Below are 18,043 nucleotides of genomic sequence, written 5' to 3'. Positions count from 1 at the left end.
ATGTGCTTAGAACCCAAAGGACCTAAAGCAAATGCCTACATTCCTTATTCTTTTTTCTCACAGTCCTACGTAGACATACTTGCAAAGAAATGCTGAGACCTTATAAAGACTGGAAACCATAACCACAAGATGGAAAAAGTAAAATACAGCAGAGGCAAAGGGAAAACTGCATCCCAAAACTCCTGATGGAGGAAAACCTCAACTATTTAGCTGTGGTCTGTGCTTCCTAGTGGCTAAGGCAAAGAGGGAAATAGGATAACAGGTTGTGATTTTCTGGTAGTAAAACACACACCTATCAGTTCTTCAGAAATAAGCAAGCATATTTCTTGCTCTCAATAAGACCAACTTGCCTAGGAGATTTGTATAAGAAGCCATAAGCCACATAAAAATGATGTCCTCATGAATTTTAATAGAAAATAAAGTACTCCACATATGTCATTTCATTTATTGGCCTTTGCAGAACACTGAGGGAATAATGTTAAAAGCTAGACGTTTTCTTCTCCTGTGGGGGCAGGGAGAGGGGCATTTGAAACTTCTGGTATATTTACTATAGATAGATGCTTATTTTCTTTTGACCCACTGACATATGGAGCAGTAGAAAGATGTAAAGATGTCTAGTAAAGGGTAGCATTGTTAAAAGGAGGAGGGGATAAATGGAATTTTTGTGGCAGAATGATATTTGCAAGACTGATCAGGCCGCTGGGAGGTTTTTAAATATGCCAGTTCCCTGTAACAGGAAGATCAGTCTCTGTTTGAGACAGCATATCCAATTTAGTAAATTATTATTATTCCGTCAAAATTAATGTGAACAATTTTCTCTTTGAGGCTACTTTTTCCATAGGTGATGTTTTCCAGATGGGCTTTGTATAAAACTCTTAATGTTTTGTGTGTTCTTTCCTAGAGAAAGAACCTTTTCTGACATGTCTTCATTTCTTTCTCTTCCCCCTGTTGTAGGGAAGAGAGTGCCAAAGGCAAAGGAGAGAAAGAACAAGAAGAAGAAGAAGCTGATAGAAAGAGCTCAGGAGCAACACAGCGTCTTCCTAGCTACAGACAGAGCTAACCAGTAAAATAAAAGACACAGGGTCGTTTTTTTTTTTTTTTTCTTTTGGTGGGGGGGGTGTTTTTGCAAAAGTGCACAAAGCTACTCTCCACTCCCGGACACTGGTGGGTTGGTTGCATTTGCGCTGCTCGGACCAGTACCTGTTCCCAGTAACATTGTGAGAGGAGGAGCCACGAGCGTGGTCTCTGTGTTATTTATGCTTTGATTTGCATCTGGAGACTGTGAAGGCGGGAGCTTGCGACCTGCAGCAGTGGCAGCAGGAGTAAGTGTACAGCATGTGACTCAGCTCCCGGTGCCCCGAGAGAGAGCTGCCCCTGGTCCCACAGAGGGGCAGGAGGTGTGAGGCTGCAGACCCCCCACTGGGGAACTGACTTGTGCATATTTATGGAAAGACAGCGCTTGGCAGGCAAAGTGCTATTTCACTTGTGACCTTTATTTCTCATATTGTGCATTTTCAAGGATCAAGGTCTGTGGATATCTGCTTAGTGTTACCACACGTGGTTCTCAGCATCTGTTACCTTCCAACTCTTGTGCACGGAGACTGCTTTTAGCTGGGGTTCCGCTGCAGGAATTCCCGTTCAGTTTCACAGCAGCTTGGTTGTGTACATACTCTGCTGGGGCTACATATAAACCTCTTATTTACTGTATTTATGCTTTCTTCTGTGCAACAAGTCATACCTGATTAATATTATGTCACTTTGTTTCTAGTGGTTCCTAACCATTGTCTGGTAAATGACTGTTCTAGTTTTGCGAATTGATGAATGTTTTTCTGCCCCTTGAAACTTAACTTTTCTTTTCTTTGTGGGCTTATTTCTCATTGTAAGGATAGGATAAGCTAGTTTGTACATAGGGGCAAATGACCCCTGTCAGAGAATTTGAATATCAATAGACCTTCCCTACTCCTCACCACAGCTAAAGCATGAGGCCTCTGGCAGTCAGAAGCCGAAACTCCCTTTGAGTCTAAGATGTGATGACTTTATGAAACACAACTGAAAACATGAGGAATTACATGCAGTCACTTGTAGTACTCATCATGCAGTTTCACAGGTCAACTAGAGAATTTTTCAAACTTTTAATTGCAAACTTCAATATGTATAGTTTTCATTTAAAGCAGTTCCTGACTTGCAATGACAGAGCATCTACCAATATTCTTAGGTCAGTGTAGAAATTACCATCTTATGAGACCATGCATAGAATTGGAGGAGAAACACAATAAATTCCTACAACTGCTGGTCAGATCTTAACAGGTCTCCTCTGAACCAGAATTTCTTTCTTATCCAAGACAGAGAGGAACACTGTGGCGACTTCCCAGGTGACTTTCAGAGCAGTTGTTTGTTTCAAAAACATCACTGCCCACTTGGGGGAATCAGTTCTTAGAGGGTTTTGAATTGGCTTCTTCCAAAAGCATCACTATCTTCCTGGATGATCCAGAAGAAAATTAGAACAAAAAGGAATGGCTGTAGATTTTTGAGGAAAAGAAACAAAGCAAGGTAAAGCCTTTTTCTCACCTTGCATTTGCTAAACTACCTCTTCTGTATTTTTGTTTAACTTTTGAGTCAAAAGCATCTTACCAATAAATATGAATGTCAAATACATCATTATGAAAATACTATTGCTATGAGATAATAAGCCATATATGAATGTTGTATACAACTTTAGGGTTTGCATTTAATCCTAAAGTGTTCACCTCCTTTCACATCTATTTACACTATATTCCTATTTACTAAGTGGGGAGGGGGCTTCTTTATATAGTGCTTCATCGTTAATAAGTCAATACCTGTTCTGTTTCTGGGATGTTCTTTTAGTGCATTAAAAAAATTCAAAATTATTCTTGTGGAGATAGTCTTTTCTTTCTTTAGAGATATATTTAGGGGGAAAAAAGCAATATTTAACAACTGTACCCCCAAATATTGGTCCTTAAAAAAAAAAGCAGACAAATTTTTAAAACCTATGTTTGTAACTACATCTAGGACACTAACTAGTTTAGCTATAAATTGCACTGCAGCAGAGTGATTAAGAGTGGGGATTTTAGAGCCACACTACCTGAGGTCTAGTCTGGACTCTAAGGGTAGCCTGGGGCAAATTATTTCATCGCCCCAGATCTCAGTTTCCTAATCTGTAAAATGGAGGCAACAATATTACCTACGTTGTAGGGCTATGTCTTTCTTAAAGACTAAGTAAAATATGTGTAGGGTTGTGTCTTAAGGATTCAGTTAGGTAAAATGTGTAAAGTATGGTCAGCACAGCATGGTATAAACTAAGCAATACACAAGTTGTTACCTGTTACTCTTGTTGCCTCTGTCCTTGGCTATTTCAAAAATAATTCTCCCTACCAACAAAATAGAATATATTTATGAAATCATCACTTCCCTTCAATCTATTTTTTTATGTCTGGATATTACTTGCTCACACTTTTACTCTTATGGGAATTGATTAAAGCTACCTGATTTCTAAGCCTCTACTTATAAGCAAATACAAACCAACAGAGAGAGAGAGACATACTATAGAGTAATTTACAGCTTCATGGTAATTACACAAAGAAGATCTCGTGGTTTTCCACAAATGGCTATACCATTCCTATACTTCATACAATGTATGTAAGTAGAACATATGAAACTGGTTTTCTTAGTATTTTCAGGTAGCTTAGCATCTGTAAAAGTAAAATATGGGACCACAACTTTCTCAATTAAGAAGCTCGAGTGGTATTTTGATAGGGATTACATTGAATTGTAGATTGCCTACAATCTACCATTGTAGGTAGTACTATCATTTTAATAATTAATTCTTCTACTCTAAGAAAATAGTATATCTTTCCATCTGTGTTATCTTCCATTTCTTTCATCAGTGTCTCATAATTTTCTGAGTATGGGCCTTTTGCCTCCTTAGATAGGTTTATTCCTTTGTATTTTATTCTTTTTGGTGTGATGGTAAATGGGATTTTCCCCTTAATTTCTTTTTGATAGTTTGTTGTTATTGTACAGAAATGCAATAGATTTCTGTATATAAATTTTGTATCCTGAAACTTTACTGAATTAATTGATGAGCTCTAGTAGTTTTTTGGTGGCATCTTTAGGATTTTTTTACGTATAGTATCATGTCATCTGCAAATAATAACCGTTTTACTTCTTCATTTCCAATCCCTATCAAAATACCAATGGCATTTTTCACAGAACTAGAACAAATTTTTAAAATTTTATGGAAACACAAAAGACCCCAAATAGGCAGAACAATCTCGAGAAAGAAGAACAGAGCTGGAGGAATCACACCCTCTGACTTCAGACTATACTACAAAGCTACAGTAATCAAAAGAGTATGATACTGGCACAAAAACAGACACAAAGATCAATAGAACAGAATAGAGAGCTCAGAAACAAACCCACACACTTATGGGCAATCTACGACAAAGGAGGCAAGAATATACAATGGAGAAAAGACAGCCTCTTCAATAAGTGGTGCTGGGAAAACTGGACAGCTACATGTAAAAGAATGAAATTAGAACATTCTCTAACACCATATACAAAAACTTTTAAAATTGGATTAAGGACCTAAACTTAAGACCAGAAACCATAAAACTCTTAGAGGAAAACAAGCAGAATGCTCTTTGACATAAATTACAGCAATGTTTTTTTGGATCTGTCTCCTAAAGCAAAGGAAATAAAAGCAAAAATAAACAAATGGGACCTAATTAAACTTAAAAGCTTTTGCATAGCAAAGGAAACCACTGACAAAATGAAAAGACGACCTACTGAAGAGGATAAAATATTTGCAAATTATATGACTGATAAAGGGTTAATATCCAACATATATAAATAACTCATACAACTCAACATCATAAAAACCCAATTTTAAAAATGAGCAGAAGACTTGAATAGACATTTTTCCAAAGAGGAAACGCAGATGGCCAACAGGCACATAAAAAGATGATGTTCAAGGTTACTAATCACCAAGGAAATGCAAATCAAAAGCACAATGAGATATCACCTCACACCTGTCAGAATGGCTATCATCAAAAAGAATACAAATAAATGTTGGCAAGGATGTGGAGAAAAGGGAACCCTCGTGCACTGTTTGTGGGAATGTAAATTGGTACAGCCAGTACAGACGTTTCTCAAAAAACAAAAATAGAGCTACCATATCACCCAGCAATTCCACTCCCGGATATATACCTGAAAAAAAACCCCACTAATTCAAAAAGATACATGCACCCTAATGTTCATTGCAGCATTATTTATAATTACCAAGATATGGAAGCAACTTAAGTGTCCATCAACAGATGAGTGGATAAAGAAGATGTGGTACATATATATCTACAATGCAATATTACTTAGCCATAAAAAAGAATGAAAATTTTGCTATTTGTAGCAACATGGATGGACTTGGAGGGTGTTATACTAAGTGAACTAAGTCAGACAAAGATGAATACTGTATGATATAATTTACATGTGGAATCTAAATAATACAACAACAAACTAGTGAACATAACAAAAAAGAAGCAGACTTACAGATACAGAGAACAAACTAGTGGTTACAGTGGGGAGAGGGAAGAGAGAAGAGGCATAATAGGGGCGGGAGATTAAGTGGTAAAAACTGTTATGTATAAAATAAGCTACCAGGATATATTGTACAACACAGGCAATGTTGCCAATATTTTATAATAACTATAAATGGAGTATAACCTTTAAAAGTTGTGACTCACTATATTGTACACCTGTAACTTGTATGATATTGTGCATCAACTATACTTCAATAAAAAACCTTAAGTGGGGGTGGGTGAAGTGGGGTCAAAATAACAAACTTCTAGTTATAAAATAAGTCTTGGGGATGTAATGTACAGCATGGTGACTGTAGTTAATAATACTGTATGGCATAATTGAAAGTTGCTAGATGAGTAAATCATAAATGTCCCCGTCACAAGAGAAAAAAAAGTTTGACAGATTAGCACTTAGAAAAAGCCAATTTTATGAATATGTCTTTGTTCTTTTTCAAGATGCTAATGTCAGTCACTGTAAACATGAAATTTTCATGTCTTGCTAGAGACATTTGGAAAAGAGTTAACACTCAGCCTCAAGTGTGTAATTTATATATAAAGGTGATGTGTGATTCTTTCAACATCTTTTTTTGCTTTAGAGGGGAGCTGTGAGTAGGAGAGAATGATACTTCTGTTCATTTTAGAGAAACTTGTGCATGGTGGATACACTTGATAACACCATGTTAGAAAGAGCAGAATTAGTAACCTTGTACATGTTGACCAACCATATTATCTTCCCTCTTCTTTCCAAAGGGATAACCATTCCATTTCTACTCCTGATCCCACCCCCTCTTTTGTGAGATCTTCAGTATCCACTCCTTTGATGGCTTCAGCCCTTCCTCTCCTTCCAACTTAAGGTATTCTTTCTTTCAAGGTCTTTATCATCCAGTATCCTGAAAAAGTAGCTTACATTCATTGATGTCTTCAGCCTCCTCCTATTCTCATTTATCTTAACTCATTTAAGTTAATTGTTCTGACAAACGTAGCAATACACTTCCTTTGCTAAACAGAAAGGAAAATATTTGCCTCAGTCCTTTAATGTGTTCTATCTGCTATTTCCACCAAGTTTGACTCCACTGGGACCTTTCCTTGAGGAATTTTGTTTCTCATTTGGCTTCTGCGACATTGCTAACCTGGGTTTCTACTTCTCCAGCTACTCCTTTTCAGTCTTCAAGTTCTTTCTTGACTTAAATAAAAAATATTGATATTTTGGGGTAAGCCCACTGCTTAACACTTTGGGTTTAATCTTTCCATCTCCTCACTCCACCTGGGAAATCTAACCTTATGGCTTCAACTACCAACTGTAGTTTTTGACTTATAAGCCTGTGTCTCTGTCTCCAGGTCTTTGTTAACTATTTCCAAGCCTCTACTAAATATCTTGATCAGGGGGCCCCATACTTAGGCTCAGCGTGTCTAAAACTGTATTTATTACTGTATCAGTCAGGGTCCAGTCAAGGGAAAAACCAGTCTAGGTATTTCAAACAGGAAATTTAACTTAATTGGGAATTGGTTATACAGGTGATGAATGAGATGAGAAGCTAAAATTGGGATGGCAAGACAACCAGGAGATTAGCAACAGCAGAAAGCCACTACCAAGAGGGGTAACAGGAAGAGGTGGAGTTTCCAGAATCCAGAAGGCAAGGCCACCCAGCTAGAGCTAGAATCATAGCTGAGGCTAGAGATAGGGCCACTGAGGAAGCTGGAACCAAAGACAGAAAGCTTGTATAGCAGGAGGTGAAATCTCGGAAAAGATTACCAGTAGCCAGGAGAAATGCTGCCAAAGGCAAAGTGAGAGAGGAAGAAATACTCTGGCTTCTCCCTACTGCCAAATTCCAGTCTTGACCAGCATCTGCCATTGCCCAAACTTGCTTGGAAACCAGGGGCCCTCGGTAATGTAGTTCTCTGTGATGCTACAGCATAATCACTTGTTTGCCCCCCAAACAATTCCTCTTCCTGCCTTCTCCATTTAGTAATTAATATTTTTACCTACCTAGTTGGTTAAGCTAAGACCCTGTATTCATTTACTACCATTGTTCCATACATCTAATCTGTTACTAGATTCTAGTGAGTCTACCTCAGAAGCATCTCTTGAATTTCTCCTTACCTCTTCACCTTCTTTGTCTTAAACCTGTTTGGTTCTCTTTGTCTCTCTTCTGAACTGTTCCATTATCATCCTAAATATTCTTGCCCCAGTTTCACTCACTTCAACTTTTCATTTATGTTTCTACCATTTATTTTTCTATTAATGTATTTGTTCTATTCTCATTTAAATATCATCCTACCCTTGTAGAATAAAATATTAAAAATTTTCATGTGGAATACAGTGCCCTTATAATTTTCTTCTTGTTTATGTATTTTGTGGGGATTATGAAAAGACTGAATGGACTGGGATGATCATTATTGTAAAATTTTCAAGGATTCCTTTATGGTTAACTTGGACATGCTCTCCGTATTTGTTGATACCCCTTGAATCATGAAGGCAGAGATGTAAGGGCAACTACGGCTTTGAAAGTAGATGGTAAACATATTAAATCTGATTAAGAGGTTAAACAGTCTGAAAAATATGTCAAAGACTTAGATAGATTCTCATATTAATCTATGATGAATCATTAAAGCAAACTGCCATGCACTACCTCCCCCAGCATTAGAACACATTGCTAATCACTGCTGAACTAAACACAAGTCTCAGAATCCTTCCCAATAAAGGTGTTCCAAGGAAACACTACCAATAGGCTGGAGTTGACAGGGGAGTTATAATCTTTAGGGGTTATAACCTTTTTGATTCCCAGGTCAATTTAAAGTCCTAGATGGTGACAATGTCTTCTCTCAGAAATACTCTTTGTGTATTCCATGAAGTATTTTTCAAACCTTCCCACTAAAGTGCCCTTAAAGACAGAGAAAAGTGAATTTACAACTCCAGGATTTTAACCTGTAGCAGGCTTACTTCAAATGTGAAGTGTCTTTAGCATCCTAATTTTAATATAAAAATTATTCATGCAACAAAAAAATTTTAATACAAAAGTCATGCAAATTGTGCAGTCTACTCAGTAAAATGGCTGTTTTTAAATATAAAACCACTCCCCCAGCCTTCAGCATCCCCCCAAAAACCTGGAGTGAAATCATGTTCCAAGAAGATGTTTCATGCTTATTTGGTCCTGTGGCTTCACATACTCCTTGGCACATAGTCACTTATACTTGGAGAAATGCATATCCCCCTTTAAGAAGCTCAGCAGTGGTCCTTTGGTGATGTTCTGAAGTTCTCTAATGGCCTAACCAACTCACTCCTCCTTGGGCTTTATAACCTCAGCTTCCATTGCAGCGTGCTGTCTGGGTGCACATCCAACTTGAATTTAATTCTCTTCTACTGGCTCCCTTTCTCCCTCCTAGTTTAGTTATAAAACTCAGCCACAAGCCTTCTTCACTAGGTCTGTTTTGGAGAAGAGAGGTTATCAGACTTTTTCTGTAGAGGGCCAGAGAGTAAATATTTTAGGCTTTACAAACCACATGTCTCAGTCACAACTACTCAACCTTGTACTACTGCAGCACAAAAGCAGCCATAAGACAGTATGTAAACAAATGGCTGTAACTAAATTGCAATAAAATTTTATGTACAGACACTTAAATGTGAATTTCAGTTTTCACATGTCATGATATATTACTCTTCTTTTGATTTTTTTTCAATCATTTTAAAAAATGTAAAATTGTTATCTCACCAGCTATACAAAAATAGGTGGTAGACTGGAATTAGCCCACCGACTGGGTTTGTTGACCCTTAATATAGAAGGTAACTTGTTGCCTCGTGGACTGTCCTTGCAAACTCTTTGAGAGGCTCTAACTCTGCCTCAGCTTTCCACACTCTGCCTCTGGAGGCATCCAATAAATGTATTGAATGCATATGCCCTGTTAAAACGACCCTGTGTATGGGGATAAGTACCAAATTTAAATTTCCACTCTTGATGTCTCACTCCAATTCTAGCTTTATCCCTTGTTGGCCATAGACTATTACTATATTTCTGGCCCAAACCTAAAGTGAAATAGTAAAAACTCAAAAAGCAAAAAATTTTTTTCTGTGTAAGTTCCCTCCTAACTTCTTCACTGCAGTAAGTAGATCCCCTGTCTTCTAGCATACCTGAGCCCCTGCATTCTACTCAAGAGGATCATATACTTTCTCTTTATCCTCTGTCTCTTCAACATCAAGACCTTTCCATCCTTTTTCTGACATAGGTGTCAGTGGTGTACTCTTCTTTGTTCTTATTTATTTATTTTAATCAATAAAATTTGGCTAGAATTCCTTAACTGTATCTCCCATTATCTTAGTGCCTTTTCTTTCCATTAGAGTTTGGTCTTCATTTCCTGTATTAGCCTATGAATACTGAGTATGCACTGAATGCCTTTTAAGAGTAAAACTTTATAGTCAATAATTGTAGTGCCCCTGTTTTCTGGCTTGTTCATTTTAGTTGCTAGATGATTTTTAGACCAATATTTTGTGTCATCTTGTGCTCCTTTACTAAGGACAATGGAAAAGATTACATGATAATGGCAGAAATGTCAAGGAAGACATCTCTCAGGGGCTGAACTTTGGCACAAAGCCTGGATGCTGAATGTATGATGATCTGAGAAAGAAGTAGCCCAGACACTGGAAACAACCAGTGCAAAAGTCCTGAGGTGCAAACAGCATCAGCATGATCAAAGTACAGACAAAAGGGGAAAGTTGCTAGAGTACAGTCAGGAGGAACATGAGACATACATGAGGTTAGGAGTATTGAAAGGCAAGGTCATGAAGGGCCAGGAAGCCTTTGGTGAAAGCTTTTAGTCTAAGTGCTTGGAAAAATCACTGGAGGACCTTAGGAGGGGACTGATGTGATTTGGTTCCTTTGCCCTATTCACTTGGGCTGCTGTGTAGAAGTGCGTTTTCAGAGTGAAAGCAGAGAGAAAAGTTAGGTTATTGCAGTAATCAGATGAGAATTAATATGACTTGGGCTGCTGGGTGGCAGTAGAGAAGGAGAGAAGTGGTTGGATTCAGGACATAGTTTGGCAGAAGAGTCCACAAGACTTGCCAATGAGATGGATGTAGGGGGTAGTCCTAAAGGATAAAAAGAAACAGAATATGTCCCCTAGGTTTCTTGCCCTGTGCAACAGGATATATAGAGAAGGTAGGGAAAACTGGAGAATAAATAAATCCATTTTTCACATGCTAAGTTTGAGATGTCTGCTAGACATCTAAGTGGAGATAACAAGTAGGCAGCTGGATATAAATATGGAGCTTAAGTAAAAGGGTCAGGACTAGAGATATAATTGTGAGCTATATCAGTGTATAGATGGCACTTGGCACCAAGGAACTTTATGGGCTGATGCAGACAGAGAATGGACAAAGAGAGGAAAAGAAACACAGAAGCACTCAACCTTTGATATCAACCAAAGGAGGAGGTACCAGTAAAGAGACTGTGAAAATGTGTCCAGGGAGGAAAACCAGGAGCAGTCAGCTACTAAGAGAGAGCACAAGAGCTGGGATTCAAGGCTTACATAGGTCTTTTCCCCCTCATTTTAGAAAAAATATCAGGAGAAGTGAAGGACAATTAGGAAAACTTTGTAACAATCAAGGAGTTTGGTCTTCTCAATTTTTTCCCCCTTATTTTACACTCCAAAAGTGAAACTTACCAATAGTTTACATTCTCCTTGAAAATGGTATCAACATTGGAAGAACTTAAGTCAATGCTTAAAAACCATGGAAATTATTCTTCACATAAATGTGATAATGATACTTAATTTTAGGTTACCATACTACCTATGAATTTCATCTACATTTATGATGAAATAATTATCTCAATGGCCCTACAAAGAATTTCCTAATTTCTTTAAAATTTAATAAAATATATCAAGTGAATAATAAAACAAGACTTCTGTGAATTATAGGTCCTTGGGCTTGTAATTTTCAACAATGAGGAATTTTTAAACTTGTAATTATTGAGGTTGTTTTGTAACAGCTCTCTGATGTAAGACCATACATGTTTGAACAGAGTTAAGTATTGCACACACATACACAATCATGGTATTTAACCGGAAAACAAGATAAGTGCTGAAGTACTTTTTTCAGTGTTCATTGTGTAAAAATAGGAGAGCTAAAGTTTTAAGAACTTGCATTACATTTTTAAAATTAAATAATGTTTCTAATCTTTTTTCCCATCACACATGCTTCTCCCAAGTTTACTCTCTCCTACATATTACTATCTGGAAAAACTAAATGTGGCAGAGACATCTAGTGCTTACTTATGTCTTTCTGACCATCAAGGAACATTCCATTTCTCAATCCTCTTACAGTTAGGTAGCGTCTTGTAATTGATTTTAATCAATAAAATTTGGCTGGAAATTATGTGTGTCACTTCAGGGCTGGGGCATTTAAGAGCAGGTGTATGCTCTGCATGGTTTCTTTTCTTCTTTGGCTGTGATCATAATGGTAGAACCACAAGATGAAATAAGCCTGAATCTCTGAGTCACTGCACAGAAAACAGTTGCCTTGGGTAGTTGACTAACCTAAATCTGATTTTACAAAAACAAGAAATAAACTTTATTGTATTAATCCGCTGAGATTCTGAAGTCATCAGTTACCTTAGCATGCTCTGGCATTACTCTGTAATGCAGTGTTTCAGTTTAGTGTTTCACTTTTCAGTATTTCACTTTTTCTTCGGATCAAGAAACTATCTTACTTATTAGTTGAAAGCTAATCAATAGATACAGAAAAGAAGAAAAGTCAAAAGGATATATGATCAGAATAATCAGCTTGTATAAGTTTAGAATTAGAACAATGACATCTACTTTTAATGAAATGTCTCATTTTGATGAAAGAGGTTGACATTCTGATGATGGTGGTAAAATAATTTGTTGTCAAACTTTCGCAAAGGTTCATACAATATTGTTAGATATTCAAGGCAACACATAATCTCCACAGCTTTTCTCCACATACTTACCCTATGCAACAAGTGTAGGCAGCCTATAAAATGCTATTAGTGGGGGTTGACCAAGATAGTGAAATGGGAGGTTGCTCAACTCTCCCCCTCCCACAGACACACTGAATGTACAGCTACAGAGTAATTACCTCTGAAAGAGATCCAGAAACTACTGGAGTGACTCCTCCACATTGGGCAAATGAGAAAACACCCACAGTGAAATGCATAGGAAAGGCTGAGACACGCTTTTACCATAAACCCTACTCCAAGCACAGCACCATATAAGTGAGAGGGAACTCCAAACTCCCAGCTTCTTCCTGAGGATGGAAGGGTTTTCACCCTATATTTAGCACCCCAGCTTTTAAGACTCCCACCTGAGGGACAGGACCCCAAAACACCTAGCTCTGAAAGTCAATGAAGCTTGTGTCCATGAGACCCACAAGACTATAGCAAACAAAGAAGCAGTTGTTAACTGGTACAAACACTCACTATGGCTATCTCCCCAGGGCTCAATGCAGAGGGAGCAGACAACTAGCTCATCTCCCAGTTTTTACCTGAAAGAGGTCCATCTGTACACTTTGAAAGCTGCTACCTGAGGGTTAAGCTTCTAACTTAGCACACACCTAGGGGCTACCTGTGATCATCCATGAAGACCACAGAAATCACTGGACACCTCCCTCACTGTCTTCCCGTAGCTGGCTACAAATCACTAGTATCTCCCTGGAAGGAGCTTCTAAACATGTCTGCACCCCAGCTGTTGTGCTGCCATCTGAGGGATGGATCCCTGGATTGCCTGGCTCTGACAGCCACTGGAACATCCACTCATGAATCCCACAAAAACAGAGTTCTTAAATGGCTACCCCCCCTTCAAGGGCTCAGGGCAAAGGGAAAAGGCAAAAATGCCCATCTCCTAGTCTTTCCCGGAAAGGAGTATATCTGTATACTTTAAAAGCTGCTGCCTGAGGGTCAGGCTTTTAACTTAGCATGCATTTAGGGGCTGACAACTATTGTTCCTGGAGACCAGGGAAGATGATGGACACTTCTTCCATTTCCTCCCTGTAGGCCACTCCAAGTCACAAGTATCTCCATGAAAGGATCTAATATACACATCTGACACCCCAGCTTTCATGGCTGCTGCCCGAGGGACAGGCCTCTGGCTCTCCTGGCTCTGATAAGCCAATGAGGATGGCATTCATGAGTCCCAAACAAATGCAGCAAACAAAGAAGCAATTCTTAATGCGTATAGGAGCACAACCCCTTTCCCTCCCCATCATGGCTAAAACCCCAGGCCTATACAGAGTGAACAGGCAAAAATGACTATCTCCCAGTTTCTCCCTGGAAGGGGCTTACCTACATACTTTCCCAGTTGTTGCCTGAGGGTCCAGCTTCCAATAACCTGCATCTAGATGCCAAATATAATCCTCTCCTTTGGGACACTGATGGGTCTTGGCACACTCTCACCTACTGGGAGCCACTAAGAACAAAGAAAGCAGCTTGGAAACCCCAAAGGTTTGAGAGACAATCAGAAGCTTGGGCTGGGATGATTTATGAGGTTCGTCTCCTACACAGACCACATTGTCAAGACTGGGAAAAGTGGCTGATTTATCTAATGTGAGGAGAACAACACAGAGAAACAGATCTTAATGAAATGGAGATAAGGGATTTATCTCATAGTTCAAAATAATGATATAAATATGCTCACTGAGGAGATGAGAGCAATGTACAAACAAAATGAGAATTTCAACAAAGAGAAAATATAAAAATGTACCAAACAAGTCACAGAGCTGAAAAATACAATAACTGAGTCTAAAAATTCAGTAGAGGGTTTCAATAGCAAACTAGATAAAACAAGAATAAAGGATCACTGAACTCAAAGACAGGGCAGTCATCCAATCAGAGGAGCCAAAAAAAAAAAGAAAAAATGAAAAAGAGTAAAGACAACTTAAGGGACTTATGGGACACTATCAAGTGGACCAATGTATACAATATAGGAGTGTCAGAAGGAGAAGTGAGAGAGAAAGAGCAGAAAACTTATTAAAAAAATTAATGACTGAAAACTTCCATAACCTGGGGAAAGAAACAGATATCCAGATCTAGGAAGCCCAGAGAGAACCAAATACGGTAAATTTAAAGAGACACAGACTAAGAAACATTATAATTGTCAAAATTATAGACAAGAAGAGAATCTTAAAAGCAGCAAGAGAAAAGCAACTTGTTATGTACAAGGGAACCCCTATAAGACTATGAGATTTTTCAGCAGAAACTTTGTAGGCCAGAAGAGAGTGGAATGATATATTCAACGTGCTGAAAGAAAAAAAAACCTGTCAACCAAGAATACTCTACCTGGCATAGTTATCCTTCAGAATTGAAAGAGAAATAAAGAATTTTCCAGACAAACAAAAGCTGAAGGAGTTCATCACAATTAATCTGGCTTTACAAGAAACGTTAAAGGTAATTCTTCAAGCTGAGACAAAAGGATGCTATTTAGTAACAGGAAAATATATGAAAGTAAAAAACTCACTGGTAAAGATAAATATATAGTTAAATTCAAAATACTATCATATAATGTGGCTGGGTAAATCACTTATAACTCTAGTATAAAGATTAAAAGACAAAAGTATTAAAAATAACTATAAGGAGAGGAGAGAAGATGGCGGAAGAGTAAGATGCGGAGATCACCTTCCTTCCCACAGATACAGTAGAAATACATCTACATGTGGAACTGCTCCTACAGAAGACCCACTGAGCGCTGACAGAAAACGTCCGACCTCTAAACAGGCAAGAAGCTCCCCCCGTACTTGGGTAGGGCAAAAGAAAAAAGAAATAACAGAGACAAAAGAATAGGGACGGCACCTGCACCAGTGGGAGGGAGCTGTGAAGGAGGAAAGGTTTCCACGCACTAGGAAGCCCCTTCGCGGGCGGAGACTGCGGGTGGCAGAGGGGGGAAGCTTCGGAGCCACGGAAGAGAGCGCAGCCACAGGGGTGCGGAGGGCAAAGCGGAGAGATTCCCGCACAGAGGCTCGGCGCCGAGCAGCACTCACCAGCCCGAGAGGCTTGTCTGCTCCCCCGCCGGGGCGGGCGGAGGCTGGGAGCTGAGGCTCGGGCTTCGGTCGGATCGCAGGGAGAGGACTGAGGCTGGCGGCATGAACACAGCCTGAAGGGGTTAGTGCACCACAGCTAGCCGGGAGGGAGTCCGGGAAAAAGTCTGCAGCTGCCGAAGAGGCAAGAGACTTTTTCTTCCCTCTTTGTTTCCTGGTGCGCGAGGAGAGGGGATTCAGAGCGCCGCCTAAACGAGCTCCGGAGAAGGGCACGAGCCGCGGCTAACAGCGCGGATCCCACAGCAACAGGGGCGCAGAGGAAAAAGCGGAGAGATTCCCGCACAGAGGCTCGGCGCCGAGCAGCACTCTCCAGCCCGAGAGGCTTGTCTGCTCCCCCGCCGGGGCGGGCGGGGCTGGGAGCTGAGGCTCAGCTTCGGTCGGATCGCAGGGAGAGGACTGGGGCTGGCGGCGTGAACACAGCCTGAAGGGGTTAGCGCGCCACAGCTGGCTGGGAGGGAGTCCGGGGAAAAAGTCTGCAGCTGCCTAAGAGGCAAGATACTTTTTCTTGCCTCTTTGTTTCACGGCGCGCAGGGAGAGGGGATTCAGAGCGCTGCCTAAACAAGCTCCACAGACTGGCGCGAGCCGCAGCGATCAGCGCGGGCCCCAGAGACGGGCATGAGATGCTGGGGCTGCTGCTGCCGCTTCCAAAAAGCCTGTGGGTGAGCACAGGTCACTCTCCACACCGCCCCTCCCGGGAGCCTGTGCAGCCCGCCACTGCCAGGGTCCCGTGATCCGGGGACAACTTCCCCGGGAGAACGCACTGAGCGACTCAGGCTGGTGCAATGTCACGCCGGCCTCTGACACCGCAGGCTCGCCCCGCCTCCTCCGTACCGCTCCCTCCCCGCGGCCTGGGTGAGCCAGAGCCCCCGAAGCAGCTGCTCCTTTAACCCCGTCCTGTCTGTGCGGGGAATAGACGCCCTCAGGTGACCTACACGCAGAGGCGGGTCCAAATCCAAAGCTGATCCCCAGGAGGTGTGTGAACAGAGAAGAGAAGGGGAAATCTCTCCCAGCAGCCTCAGAAGCAGAGGATTAAAACTCCACAAACAACTTGATGTGCCTGCATCTGTTGAATACCTGAATAGACAACGAATCATCCCAAATTCAGGAGGTGGACTTTTGGAGCAGGATATATTAATTTTTCCCCTTTTCCTTTTTTTTGTGAGTGTATATGTATATGCTTCTGGGTGAGATTTTGTCTGTATAGCTCTGCTTTATAATAGCTTTATTTTACTTCACTATATTATAGTCTCCTTCTTTCTTTCTTTCTATTTTTTCTCCCTTTTACTCTGAGCCGTGTGGACGAAAGGCTCTTGGTGCTCCAGCCAGGCATCAGGGCCATGCCTCTGAGGTGGGAGAGCCAACTTCAGGACACTGGTCCACAAGAGACCTCCCAGCTCCACGTAATACCAAACGGTGAAAATCTCTCAGAGATCTCCCTCTCAACATCAAGACCCAGCTTCACTCAACGACCAGCAAGCTACAGTGCTGGACACCCTATGCCAAACAACTAGCAAGACAGGAACACAGCCCCATCCATTAGCAGAGAGGCTGCCTAAAATCATAATAAGGCCACAGACACCCCAAAATACACCACCAGACGTGGACGTGCCCACCAGAAAGACAAGATCCAGCCTCGTCCACCAGAACTCAGGCACTAGTTCCCTCCACCAGGAAGCCTACACAACCCACTGAACCAACCTTAGCCACTGGGGACAGATACCAAAAACAACAGGAACTACGAACCTGCAGCCTGTGAAAAGGAGACCCCAAACACAGTAAGATAAGCAAAATGAGACGACAGAAAAACACACAGAAGATGAAGGAGCTGGGTCAAAACACTCCAGATTTAACAAATGAAGAGGAAATAGGTAGTCTACCTGAAAAAGAATTCAGAATAATGATAGTAAGGATGATCCAAAATCTTGGAAATAGAATAGACAAAATGCAAGAAACATTTAACAAGGACATAGAAGAAATAAAGAGGAACCAAGCAATGATGAAAAACACAATAAATGAAATTAAAAATACTCTAGATGGGATCAATAGCAGAATAACTGAGGCAGAAGAAAGGATAAGTGACCTGGAAGATAAAATGGTGGAAATAACTACTGCAGAGCAGGATAAAGAAAAAAGAATGAAAAGAACTGAGGACAGTCTCAGAGACCTCTGGGACAACATTAAACACACCAACATTCGAATTATAGGGGTCCAAGAAGAAGAAGAGAAAAAGAAAGGCACTGAGAAAATATTTGAGGAGATTATAGTTGAAAACTTGCCTAATATGGGAAAGGAAATAGTTAATCAAGTCCTGGAAGCACAGAGAGTCCCATACAGGATAAACCCAAGGAGAAACACGCCAAGACACATATTAATCAAACTGTCAAAAATTAAATATAAGGAAAACATATTAAAG

General features: G+C 40.3%; 1 protein-coding gene and 1 long non-coding RNA gene across 3 annotated transcripts in view; both read left to right on the top strand.

The window, feature by feature from the left end:
* Nucleotides 1-9,838, top strand: part of RSPO2 (R-spondin 2) — a 176,035-nt gene extending 166,197 nt beyond the window's left edge. For both annotated transcript variants that reach the window (XM_082434348.1, XM_082434349.1), the window contains one exon: nucleotides 955-9,838. In XM_082434348.1, coding sequence (XP_082290474.1) covers nucleotides 955-1,067 — 113 coding nt within the window. In that variant the 3' untranslated portion in view covers nucleotides 1,068-9,838. The remainder of the gene's footprint in view (nucleotides 1-954) is intronic.
* Nucleotides 1-17,421, top strand: part of LOC309647237 — a 526,943-nt gene extending 509,522 nt beyond the window's left edge. Inside the window, exon 3 of the long non-coding RNA XR_014255879.1 lies at nucleotides 16,922-17,421. This is a non-coding gene — a long non-coding RNA (uncharacterized lncRNA). The remainder of the gene's footprint in view (nucleotides 1-16,921) is intronic.
* The last annotated feature ends 622 nt before the right edge of the window (nucleotides 17,422-18,043 follow it).

This window comes from Balaenoptera physalus, assembly GCF_965194825.1.
Source record: "Balaenoptera physalus genome assembly, chromosome: 17".
NCBI classification, from domain to species: domain Eukaryota; kingdom Metazoa; phylum Chordata; class Mammalia; order Artiodactyla; family Balaenopteridae; genus Balaenoptera; species Balaenoptera physalus.
This window is presented reverse-complemented; position numbering and strand designations above follow the sequence as displayed.